We start from the raw sequence: 13,162 nt of genomic DNA on the forward strand, positions 1-13,162 counted from the left end.
ATGTTAATATCTGACCTTTTAAGCTTTTAAACTAACTCTTTAGGATCCTGTTGCTGGTTTGAAATGCGCAGCTTATTGCATATTTGTCTTGTCATGTCCCTTTCCCTTTAATGGTCTGCTCTGTCGAGCTGTTGTAGAGATCTTTCAGCATAAAGTAGCAATTAGTAATTAGCTTTGTGGTGTTATGTGGGACCACAGCATGACAGAGGTAGCTATATTCTTTTAAAACTCAGTGCTAATGCTATAAGTATTTAGCAACTAACAAAGTATAATTTTTTAACCAGTACATTTGTCTATTGTATTCTATTCTTAATCTATCAATTATTAACTTTTCTAATGTTTGTAGTAGTTAGTTTTTTTTCCAATCAATAAATTGTAAATAGTCAAATATTAATAAAGATTAAATTAATATACAATGCAAATAATATAAAATAAAAATGTCTTGCAATGAGTTAATATAAGCAGTTTACATTAAAAATCTTTGCCAGTTTTTTAATACTTAGAGGCTAAGTGCATTTATAGTTATAGTTATAGTCTATAGAAATAAAGAAAATAAACCATCACACTGATAATCAGTGATATATCTGTACGGTCCAGTGCTGTCACATGTGTACTGAAAAAAAATCAACCGTATCACCTTTTAAGAGCCAAACTCTCATGAAATTATTTGATACTGATATGAAATGATCACAAAATTAAGCGATAAAGTTTTGATGGGCTTTGTGTTACATTTTTTGCATCAAAAGCTCTTTGTAAATAATTTAACATGTTGTTATGAGAGTTTTCCTGTTGCAAGGTGATACTGATGATTTTATATTTACACCAATGACAGCTTTACACTGTATGTATATGGACATATCTTGAGAAGAATAATTTATATATGTTTTATGTTTTCATCAATGGTAATGTTTCATCTGAATTACTGTATGGAGGTTAGAGAAAAGAAAGCACTTAGCAGGGAAGGAATACAATGTACTTTGGCTATTTAAAAGAAGTATTTTAGCTTTTATGAATATGTTTGAAATAAAGACAATCAACAGTCATGAAGCTGTCATCATCTGTTTATGGCAAAAATGTTGTTTGCACTTGCGTTTTATCTTCAAATAAAGATTATTTTCACTCATGTGTGGCTAATCTGGTTTTCTGTACTTGAGGCATTAGTCTAGAGTAAGTTCAGTTGCATTAATAAACAGCGTCATAACCCATAAATACATAAACACATGAACATTTAATTTATTATAAAATATCATTAACTTAGCCATAATTGTACTGTACTTATTTTATATCTAGCCGATGCATTACAAAAGGCACTTGAAATATTCTCACTGCTTATCAGAGTTTGTATGTACTTCCAATGAAAGTTTTAGGAAAGTGTTTTGCCCAAAAGGAAGTCCGCATACTCTTTCCTTCGAATAACTCTATGCATTTTGAAAGTGTTTGGTGTTGTCTTTGAAAAGGACATCATTTTCTTGGAGAGTTCATTAAAGGATCCAGGTGCCACCAGCTGCACCCGCATTGGTCCAATACTTCCTTTAATACGGAAAGACTTGTACACTGCAGAGTCCTGTTGCAGGCAAATGTCCAACTAGATATAAAAAGTGAGAAAATACATATATTGTTATTTAAAATATATTAATTTATAGAAATATTTAAACTGATTTGTTGTTAACCTTATAGCGCTGTTCTTCTGTGAGATTACGAACTCCTTTGAGCTCCAAAAACACCTGGTAATGAGGGTCTGAGCCACCACTGGAGTCACCTATAAAAATATACATACTATGAATGAATTCTTCAAAACTAGCAAATAATAATAATGCCTTTATGAGCTACTCAAAGTGCTACACTTATCCATTCATTCTTAACTAGTGGTAAGCTACATGAATGCTAACTTGAATGGCTCATTAATAAAAATACCAGGTGAGAGGAGCCAAGGACATAGTGACAGTCCATGGTCAGAATCACATACCTAAACTACTAAACTAAATGCTTAGAGGAAAAATGTCTTTACCCATAATTCCACTCTCAGCACAGCAGTAGTCGACCAGCTGAGCCCCAGGCCACTGAGAGAGCACCTTCTTTAAAGCTCCAAGGAACAAATGTTCAGACACTTTCTCCCCTCGCACATTCAACATCTGACCACGCCTGACAAATAGAGAGAAAGGAAATATAACTCTCGCTGTGTTTTGTAACTGTGTGTTTTAAACTGATCAAATAATTCATGTGTTTCATACCTGTACTGAAACTCAATGATAGGGCACTGATTATGGAATCCAACAACCTTCACAATGTCGCCAATGCGGTATCTGCAACAATGTAAAATTAAACAGTGCCAATCCTAAATGTACATTATTCATATGTGATATGTTTGCAAAAAACTAATGAACCTTACTTTTTATTTTATTCTACAATTCCAAATATAACAAAAATACAATTCTTCTGTATTTTGTATATTACAATACAAGAAGCAATAGCTATTTGAAAGACAAACATAAAAAAAATGTCATTCATAAACATATTTAAATATTATCTAACCGTAGTCACAGGCACTGGAGGATGGACTGTGGATCACTGAATACAAAACTGAAACTAATATTGTGACATCACATACTAAAATACACCTTTTATTGTATTTTGTTTCCACTTAATATGAAAGAAAAATGCAATAGTTATTAAAAAAAATATCTCTAACCTGTATAGCCCAGAGGCATTAGTGATGACCAGCTCATAGTTGTGGCTCTCTTTCACCTCCTGCATTAACAGACTGGGTGGGTTGTCCTGATCCAGACTGCTTTCAGGGAGAAACTCACAGAACATGGAGCGTGGGCACAGAAGGTAGTGTCTGCTGGGCTTCTCTGGCCACAGGTTCACCCCTATGAGGCCTGCACGAGAATTCATTCACAAAACAAGAGTAGATGCCTGTTATGTAATTTTCTTGCTAATCTGTCCCCATGGATATGTTATTGGTTTAGAATATTCCATAGTATAGTATAACATTAAACCCATCTATCTCCATCAAGACCAGCAGATGACACCAAGTTACAGGCCAGATCTGTGAAGCTGTGACCCTATTCACAATAACAATGTTTTTTTTCAGGGAATATCTTTAGCCAAAAATGTTGGTTACTGAATAAATTTCGTAAAGCTAAGTTTAAAGCCATTCTGTGAAACATTCCCGGCACTGGAATAACCCCAAGAAGGTAGTACACGGCCCCAAAAGAATAGTTAGTGCCCTTATAAATAGACAAGCTTTGAAAAATATAATATTATCTGTCACACACAAGTCTTCCTGTCTGTCACTAAGCAAATGTCTTACCTCTGAGCACACTAGTTACTGGGAGATTGTAACTGTAAAAAAATTCCATTTAGTATCATGACATCATAGTAGTGGCTTTTGTAAGCGTGTTCGCCAGATTCTTGAGAGTCAAGAATATGTTGTATTTTTTATAGTAATGACAAAGTTGACAATGCCTTTATATTCATCCCACCACTCCAAGAGCTACAGATTTTTATAGTAATTTTACCTGCTCCCATTTCTATTAAACAAATCCAACAGTTCAACACCTTCTGTAGCAGCGTAAAAAGGCGAGTAGAAGGGCACTCCTTGGCAGTAGCTGTCTCGCAGCATCTCTCCGTATATCTGATTGGAGCCAGAGTCCACTGCCAGCACCAGGTTAAGGTTGGGCCACAGGCGTTTTGCGATGCCCCTGATTCCATCCTGGATCTCCGCCTGGATCTGGGACGCCCTTTTTGGGTTCGGCTTCATCAGAGCCTCCAGTCTGGACCGCACTTTGGGATCCAAAGCCAGAGCTTTACTGACTGTCCCGCGCTCTATGTCCTCCACCAGCTCCTGCCAACGCTCCTACAGGAAAGCCAGGAGGAATTAGTTTGTTAATTCGCAGTTCATCAGGCAAAATAAAGTTAATTTTGGTCTATCAGTCACATCTTGGATTCTGTATTTCCCAAGTAGACAAAATGTGAGGTAACAGAAGAACCAAGAAAACAATATGTTATCAGCAATAGTTTGATCATTAAAAACATGTTGTATTAATAAATTTTGTTGTAAATTTAGAAAACTTAAGGTGATAAAGGTATTGCATAGTTCACACTAGCTACAGCGATTTAGGTCAGTGCTATAATACCAGTACTTGATATAGAGCAAAAGAAAAATTCAGTTATGAACAAAAGTTTTAAAGTGAAATATCTAAATACTTGATGTAATAATTTGAATATAGACGTTTCTGACATGTAACCACCAAATACTATCAAAAATTTAACTAAAGTCATTGTGGAAAATAGTGTATCAAATTGCTTTACCTGTAATGCAACACATGCATAAAAGATTGTTGAAGCAAAGTTGGACTCCAGAGTTCCTATGGTGGGGTCTTTCAAGGCAAACAGAAGGTGAAGATATAGTGTGTCCTTTTCACTGGGAACCTACGAAACAAAATGTGATGCCATACTTTTATAATGAGACTGTCTGTTGCCATTGTACTATATACAATAGTAAGTGTGTACGTATTTGATAAAATCCAACTCAAAGACCTCAATTTATATAGTGATATTTTGGAATAGGTGTGCAACTAAAATGTAACCTTGCACAGCAAGAAGGATTCTTGCAATATTTATGAATTCACAAACTCACAAAAGTCCATCTTGGTGTGCCCCCGCTGGTGCAATAGGGTCCAACAGGTGGTTGGTGCACCAGTCACAGAGCAGCACTGAGGTTTGTGTGGAAGTCAAAGACAAAGCTCTCAAGCAAACCAAAACAAACAGGCAACGCCGACAGACATACTTCAGCCTATTTTACTGTCAATACAGACTATTTTGTTTGTGAAAATCGTGCAGAAGGTAAATGGTAAATGGTCACATTTTTCTATAGCGCTTTTCCACCTTCAAGGCACTCAAAGCGCTTTACAACAAGGAACCATTCACCCATTCACACACACATTCATACACCAGTGTATGCAGACACTGAGGGCGAGGTGGGTTGAGTGTCTTGCCCAAGGACACAACGACAGCATTCATCTGTGTGAGTTAGAATCGCACCACCAACCTATGGATCAGTGGATCTGACCGCTCAACCAATGATGTTTAGGTAAGGTAAGGTAAGAGCTTTGTGCATTTTTGGATAGGGAAGATGCCTGTGCTTTTCTCTCAATTGGATGTAACAAAAGTTTGATTGATTTTTCATTCTGTTCTGCCATTGTGACACTTCAACCAATCAGGTTCAAATAATCTTTATGACATTCCGTGTTTTCCAGTCAATTTCAGTGAGTGTTATCCCAGATTGATAATGTGTAGAACTCAATTTGTGAGTGGTATGAGTGACACACATGACACACATATCAATCTGGCATGAGTCAGGTTAACTAAAATGTCCTAATGGAGTCTTTAAGTGTGTAATCATGTGTCACATTTCAAATTATAATGGCTTACTAGAGAAAACATTTAACAGAATTTCTTGTTTGCTATATTGAAAAGAAACAAAAGATGTATGCGTGTGGACTATATCTGGCACATAGCTATTTTATTACTATATTGTAAATGGTAAATGCTCATTGTAATTATTATTGCCTTATTACTGTACAGCATACGTTTTCTTGTATGGGCTGATGTGTGGGAACATAAATGTCAATGGCCTAGAAAGGTTTCCAATACAAGTGAACAATTAGTGATGTTTTTACTCTTACCTCAAAAGCAGGAGCTGGAGTTGAATATAAGTTGAGCATGTGGCGAGAGGAGGCGGGTGTTGAGGAGTTTGGACCAATAGGGAGACCAGCTTCTGACTGGCGCAGGGTAGGAGTGTAAAAAAACTTGGTGGTTCGCTGAAGGCTTTCTGTGGCAGGGAACGCTTTTCGCATGGCATCTAAACACACCGTCACTCCCTGATGGAAAGAAGTAGGATTAAATCTTATGTTTTGCTTAAAGATGATATCAATACAATTATAGAAAAAGGGGACATGAACTTTACATTACTATTTCACCCAGTCAACCATAAAGGTGTACTAGTTTCCACCAGAAAAATAATACAGTAACACGATAAACTATATATATATATATATAAAAAAAAAAAAGCAAAAAAAAAAAAAAAAGCATAGAATAAAAAACAAATGAAATGGCAAAAATTAAATTTGTAATTGAACTTACTTGTAGGAAGAACTCAGTATTGGTGTCCTTGGTGCTGAGGAGCATGGCACTGGCCCCTGATGTCCCAGAGGTCATGGCTAAAATGAGGGGCTTCCCAGAGATGACTACCTTTTCCTCTCCAGCTGCAATCCTCTGTATGAGCTCCCTGTAGTGCTCATATGTGGTGATGGGGTGACGGGCGCGAAACTCAGCAGAGTCTGGGTAGTGAAGTTAATTCACACAGTCATCTGAAAATGTCTTACAGTTTGGTGAAATCTTTTGTTTTTTCAGTTCAATAATTTCATGAAAAGAATGTGATTTCCAAATTGCAAGTTTGTTTAAACTTTGCAAAATTGGGAAGAGACAGAGGCCTGATTCAAACTGTTCAGTGAAGGGAGTGTATTTCATGTGTATATAAGGTTTTCTGCACATGTGCTGCTCCTCTACCACTGAGCGAATGTTAATGTAATAGAACATGTATGTTTTAGGTGATTTTTCTCATCATACACACAATATTATGTCTATATTTTAAAACTGCATGTCATGAATCAAAGAGCCAAAATTGAGTGAGTCAGTGTGTTTTCATTCTACTATGACTTTAGTAGCCAAACACACAATGACATTACTCAAAAGATTCCCACAAATATGAATCAAATCACACTTTTCTCTCACCTCTAATTGACTTAAAATCGTACTGCTTTCCATAAGTAGTGTCGCCGTGTTTACGCAGGCGCTTGAGCAGGGTCTCCTCCTGAACCTGCTCCACATTGCGCGTATCCTCCTCCATTTTTCTCCTCTGTCTTCTGCCCAACCAGCCCACGACCTTCAGCGCCAAATACTGACTCAGCACACTCCCCACAGGCCGCTTTTCAGCTCCTAATTTCGAGCTGATCTCTTTCAAAACCAATGTCATTCCGGCAGTGGCGCTCAGGGCGACAGCCGCAACAAGAGACGGTATGACTGAAGTTACACAAGGACATGACAAGTATTGGACAGAAGAGGGCGCTGTTAGTCAACATTTCATTTGCTCATAACTTTCTGTTCATCTTGCCATGCAGTGTTACAAAACGTCAAATATCTCAAACTATATTTATTATCAAAAACAATATTTCCTTTGTATACAGTATTTGGTGTACTTACTTTGGCCCTGGCCCGCAATAGCAATCCCAAAAGATATAATAGCGCAACAAAGAGCCAGAACAATATAAAACCAACTCAACGCCATTACAAAAACACTTCGAAACGAGAGTAGCAACTTTACTTTCTCACATGTTCAATCAAACGCACAAGCAGTTAAATTATAGGTTAAAATCGCTAAGGAAGTTACAGTCTCGTATCCATGGTTTAGTAGTCTACTTCCGTGTTTGGGTCACAACGACTTCACTGATTGGTTTAGAGAAGGATGACGTAAGCCGTATAAAGTTGTCCACAAAAATAAATTTGTTTTCATTAGGTAACATACAAGGTGTTTTTTGTTTTGTTTTTTTGTTTTTGTTTTTTTGCAATAAGCTAAATAAAACAACCTAGACCAAGCTTCACCATTAAGATGATTAATTACTGAAAATGAATGGTCTTTTATAATATTACATGTATCAAAATACAAATAGATTTATTGATGGACAAGCTCCTTCCCCGTCTTAGTCCACAGAAATTCCAATGTCAGATTTTTTTTTCAAAACCTGCAAGACCAAAAATTACATTAACATTGGTATCCATTTTGTCACATTAATACAAAGTATCTGTGCACTAACCTGCTTCATTTCCATAGTGACGGCTGCAACAAAAATCAAACAGATGATTATCAAAGCTGAGTATAATCAAATGTCAGATTATTAATAAGCCTAACCAGTCCAAGCCGATGTGGGTAACACTAAAGGTCCATCCACAGAGACTTCAGAAAGCAGCTCGGCCAGCCACAACACGTCATCTGGACTATCAACAAAAACCTCCTCTGACTCCTGCACACTCAAGTCCTCTGCAAAAAGATTAAAATGGCACATCATGTTTAATTTAAGTTTAAAAGTGAATAGAAAAGTTGATAAGCATTCAAGCTTCAACATCAAATCATCTCTGCCCATGTTCACAGTGATTTGCATATTGATTTGGCATTTATTTATGCCAGATGCCCTTCCTGATATAACTCACTATGCCAGCTTGGGACTGGCACGATACTAGTGAGTCCTTATAGTAAAATCATACTTTTTCACAATGCACCTCATTTATTTACCTAAACTTGGATTTATTTGTGAGTAGTGATTACAGTACGTATATTTTTGCTTGAATTCTAGTTTTAACATCACTGTATTTCTCTGTCAGAGGAGCCTACCTTCACAGTTCTGCTCCTCTTCCTCTTCTGTGACTGTTTCCAGTTCAATGGAGCCGTCGGTGGAGGAGGGCATTGAACAGTGAAGTTTCTGCATCAGAAGAGCTGTGTCACAGATGTAAGCCTCCCTGTACAAACAACAGGCTGAACAGAAAAAAATCATAAATGTTATGAGTGCATAATTCAGTCCAATTGTTAATAATTTTGTATGCTGTTAAGTGAGTATCTTTGGCCCTATCTTAAAATTGTTAAAATCATACATAACCTTATAGGATATTCTCCAGTCCAGAATAAAAAAAAAAAAAAAAAAAGTTGTGGGTTCTTGCTTCTTGCGTACCCCTTTTTTGGTAAAAATTTTCAACCCCCATGCATAATATACTAAATAAACAAATACAGAACTAGACACTTATATAGATATGCTATTCATTTCTAAAATTTCAAAATAAAATAAACTATTACCAAACTTGTTGACCCTTTAAATTCCTAATATGTTACTAATAAAGACACACTAAACATTCTATTCTAAACCAATTTATTTATAATTAATGCCCTGTAATAGGCATACAATTTGTCCATCTGCTTAGCTTGCTTATGCCTGGAAATAAATTTGTATTTTTATGATTTTACACTTTCATGTTTTAACCACAAGCAATTAAAGGCCTTATTTTGGTTTAAAAACATTTCATTTGTGACAGGCCTACAGCTTGTCATTGCATATTCCTGTGAGTTTTGTCTCCTTGGTTGGTGCTAACCTTGGATCTGCTCCATCTGTCGGACGTGGCTCAGTGCGTCTCTGACTGAGATGGTGAAGCGGTGACTGTTTCTGAGGTGCTTTAGGACGAGTGCGCTGTGGAGGGCAGACTGACTGTGAAACACCAACTTAGGCAGGCACAGGGAGCCCACTGCATGGATCTCAAACCGGCAGCCCTGGTGACAGACAAAGAAGTCCCAGTATTACCAATATTAGGGATGGCAATTTACAGGTCTGATTTAAAGGTGCATTATATAACTATTTAAAATGCCCATATTACACTATTTTTTGATCGATGTTATAATGTAGTTTCCTCATCAAAAAACATACATGGACCATACCTGTGTTTTGTTTCATTCACACACGTTTAACATACAAACTGTGTAAATTAAGGCTGGGTTCTTCTCTCAAACAGAAAACACCCTGTTCCACCTTGTGATGTCATGTGATAAATTAGGAAGTGCTCCACTGTGTTTTTAAACTCCAGTGGTGGAAGGGCACAAAGTATAAGTAGCAGTACTATACGTAATTAGTAATATATTAGGTACATTTTCAAGTGGATACTTTTCAGTTTTACTTAATCACATTTGAGAGAAAGTATCTGTACTTTCTACTCCACTACAATGTTTAACTGGGCTGAAAAGTATTTTTCATCATTGTCAGCACAAATCTTTATCAAAATCACTACATTTGAAGCCTTATAAGACCTCAAAATGTGCAAAACAGGCTCTTCAATACTTTTACTTAAGTCGTTTTTTTCATGTGATACTTTTACTTTTTCTTGCTCCAGTATATGTACTTTTACTTAGGTAACAAAACTAAGTACTTGTTCCATCACTGACCAACGCTGACAAATAGTAAATTTTCTTATTACAATAATAAAATCTGAAATCGGGTTCACCCCATACAGTCAGTGCTCGAATATGATGGACAGAACAAGCTCTTCTATGAATGTAGATAGCACTGAGACTCACTTGGAAAGAGACATGCTCCAAATCTGTCCAAGTAAACTCATGCAACAAACACTGTTTCCCCTCCACGTTCTGATCAAGAAATAAATTCAGTGTTAGCAGAAAAAAAACTTCATATCAAAGTGGAATTGCCTATAGCTTACCTGATAAAGGCAGACTCCATTTGACCATACACCAAAAATGATGGAAAATTTCTGTTCTTTCTTGTTCTGTGCATTCATACACAATTATTTCAATTTCACAAATCAATATCTTGCAAATGTCGGTACCTGTCTCATCTTGTATAGAGTCACTGGCACGTCCTCTACTGTGTTGGCCAGCTTCACAAACTCCAGAAGAGCCTCTCTTTTTGGCAATCCTCTCAGTTCTTCGTGCAACTTTGGACTGTGCTGCAGCAGGTAGTTTCTTCCTCTTTTTTTTATAAGCTTTCAACAAACCACAAAAATCAAATTACTTTTATCATCTCAGTGGCCCAAAAGATGTACGGTTTAGACACACAGGTACGATATTGTGACAATACTCATGGAAAGTCTACTATTCTATCAAAATCCCTGCAGATGAAAGTTTTGTTTAGTGTAACAATTATCTGCACAATTCAATAGACTAAAATAAATGTCATTTTTGTATCCATTTTATACCTTGCAAATGTAACAAAAAACAATGCAACAGTTGCTCAAACACCACATTCCTATAGGGTATTCATTCCCAACCTTGGGATTTCTCAGGGGCTCCTCAGGGGTTCTTAGAAAAGCTACATTATGAGAATTTTAATGAAAGCATGACATTTTAATTGCCTCTATGAAGTATTTTATAATCATTACTATTCTATACTATCTTTATTAGCAAGTTGTTTTGTCTTACGAGACTGTAGTTTATCAAGTAAGAGTATGATGTGGGGGTCGCCAAAGTATTCATGGATAAAATAAGGATGGCTGGGAGAAAAATGTTAGGAACCACTGATAAAGGGTATGCAAAGTGTTCTGTCAAAGGACACACCAGCAGGTACTGGTCAGAGCTAAAGTTTAACCCCAAACTTCTCTACCACATAAGCCACTGTCCTCCAAACTTTTGATATCACAGTATTGTCATACAGCCAATATATTTACGCCTGTAGTAATGAACTGACTTAACCAGGATTATGTAGTGGTTTTTACCCAAGAGGGGAAATAATCTTCAGGAAGAAAGTAATGTTTGTGTTTTCCTTGGATCTCGAAATCTCCGACTTCAGCCTGGAGCGCATGAGATGCCAGCTGGAAGAAGAGGTCCTCCTGCTGGCGGCTCTGTGAACGCAGCACCTTCTGTCGCAGAGCAGTGTAGTAAAGCCGCAGCTCCCTCCCGCTTCTGAAAATATATCAAATCAATCAACTCTACGGCACTAAAGCTGTGTTTGTTTTGAAATATTACATTTGTTTAGGCACAGATCCATTTGGAGTATATAGGAGTTTGGGTATACAGTTAGCCAATGAGGTAATAATACAAGAAAGCTAAATTTACTTTGAAAACAATACGAGGATTTTTTGTCTTCAGTATTCTATGCAAGCCAGTAAAATACATAGATGTTTTTTCTTTCTTTCTCTGACTCAAGGGATCTGTGAAAAAGTAGGCTACCATGTGTCTGTAGTATCTAAGCTACTCAAAATTCAAAAGTATTTGTTCACATTTCCATATAAGCCTACACCACCTCAAAATTGGGACTAAACCCGTGACTAAACCTGGAGTACACCTGGACTCATTCAGAAAGAGAACCAGACCAAACCATGTCGACACCAGACCAAGTATGAACACACCTCATGTCAGTTAATCTCACAATATTTCAATAATGAGCTAAAACTCGTGCATCTTCAGACCATTGGTGATAAAACTTACTGTATCAGTCGTCCACTGTCTAAATAGTACTGAACCCGCAGAAACAAGATGGAAGGGCCCTGATATAATAGAGTAGAGTTGAATGTTAATATAATGTATGTGTAATAAATAGTCAGTTGTTAAATTTCTGAAGCAATATTCACTCACCATTTTAGGCGCTTTTGTCCACCTTTGCCCTAAATACTTTGATAACTTTTGCTCCAAATCAATGAAGAGGTATTCATTATCTAAAAGCAGATACAAGCTTATTGATGTGTAGGGCTGTTGAAAATGCTTTGTTTGGTCAGCATTTAGATTAACTGAAAACATTTGCTTTAACCCTCCCACTGATTAGGCCTGGTCTCCCTCTCACCTCTGAGAATAGCCAAGCCAAAGATCTGCAGTCCACTGATTTCCAGCTGCTCCAGCACTTCAGACAACAGATCCTGGCCTCGACTTTTCAACTAAATATACACAAAAATGCAACTCAGTGCTTAAAATTCATCAATTAATTCATTAATTTTCTGCAAGGAATCAAACCGTTAATGGCCTGCAATGATTCAATGTCCAGCTGCTTATATGAAGACAGAATCATGTGTTCTGTGCTTTAATTACATTTTTGTTATTGAAAACATTAACTCTTAGTTTTTTAAAATATACTTATTTCATTTACATTGCTTGATAATTTACAGCTATTTCAAGCTAAAAAAACAAAACAAAACACCACCAAACTGATAATCAAATCTAACTGAACTGCACAAGAATAATTATGGATTTCTCACACCTTCCAAGTTGAGCCCTACTGTTTGGTTCTAATGCAATTTTACCAAAAAATCTCCAAATGAGCACACATACACTGTGCTTGAATAGTTGCAATAACAAACACTAAGGTTGCTGTTTTGAAAGTCAAAACTTACAGTCCACCAAATCCACCATCTTGCTTTATGATAAAAATATGCTACTCACCCCAGAGCTACAGTCCAGACGCTGCTTATTGGGTAAGAAGACACACACTTGATGCTTTGCCTTAGACTTCATTTTGTCATTCACCTCAATGGTTCACGGTCCTCATTTTATTCACTAGTGTCCTCCTACAGACTGGAAAAACAAGCCTACCTTTTATTATCAAAACAATGTTGAATTACA

At 36.8% G+C, this 13,162-nt stretch overlaps 2 protein-coding genes across 3 annotated transcripts; both read right to left on the reverse strand.

Moving 5' to 3' along the window:
* Positions 1 to 1,044: 1,044 nt before the first annotated feature.
* Positions 1,045 to 7,512, reverse strand: ghdc (GH3 domain containing). Its single transcript, XM_033984792.2, has 11 exons — positions 7,267 to 7,512; positions 6,799 to 7,086; positions 6,148 to 6,344; positions 5,691 to 5,885; positions 4,315 to 4,434; positions 3,562 to 3,859; positions 2,690 to 2,879; positions 2,232 to 2,303; positions 2,009 to 2,142; positions 1,671 to 1,759; positions 1,045 to 1,585 (listed from the first exon to the last, which is right to left on the reverse strand). The coding sequence occupies exons 1-11, from the start codon at positions 7,349 to 7,351 to the stop codon at positions 1,364 to 1,366; spliced, it is 1,890 nt and encodes a 629-aa protein (XP_033840683.1). The 5' UTR covers positions 7,352 to 7,512; the 3' UTR covers positions 1,045 to 1,363.
* Positions 7,513 to 7,752: 240 nt separating this feature from the next.
* Positions 7,753 to 13,054, reverse strand: LOC117387693 (FERM domain-containing protein 6). 2 transcript variants are annotated; one of them, XM_055229590.1, is made up of 13 exons: positions 12,983 to 13,054; positions 12,390 to 12,480; positions 12,185 to 12,264; positions 12,038 to 12,096; positions 11,326 to 11,512; positions 10,441 to 10,596; positions 10,315 to 10,380; positions 10,175 to 10,243; positions 9,202 to 9,376; positions 8,453 to 8,593; positions 7,973 to 8,101; positions 7,878 to 7,900; positions 7,753 to 7,805 (listed from the first exon to the last, which is right to left on the reverse strand). In XM_055229590.1, exons 1-13 carry the CDS (start codon positions 13,052 to 13,054, stop codon positions 7,764 to 7,766), a joined length of 1,290 nt encoding a protein of 429 aa, XP_055085565.1. In that variant the 3' UTR covers positions 7,753 to 7,763. The 2 variants fall into 2 exon arrangements, with proteins under 2 accessions (XP_055085565.1, XP_055085566.1); XM_055229591.1 differs by lacking the exon at positions 10,175 to 10,243.
* Between the last annotated feature and the right edge of the window lie 108 nt (positions 13,055 to 13,162).

This window comes from Periophthalmus magnuspinnatus, chromosome 19, assembly GCF_009829125.3.
Source record: "Periophthalmus magnuspinnatus isolate fPerMag1 chromosome 19, fPerMag1.2.pri, whole genome shotgun sequence".
Lineage (NCBI taxonomy): Eukaryota > Metazoa > Chordata > Actinopteri > Gobiiformes > Gobiidae > Periophthalmus > Periophthalmus magnuspinnatus.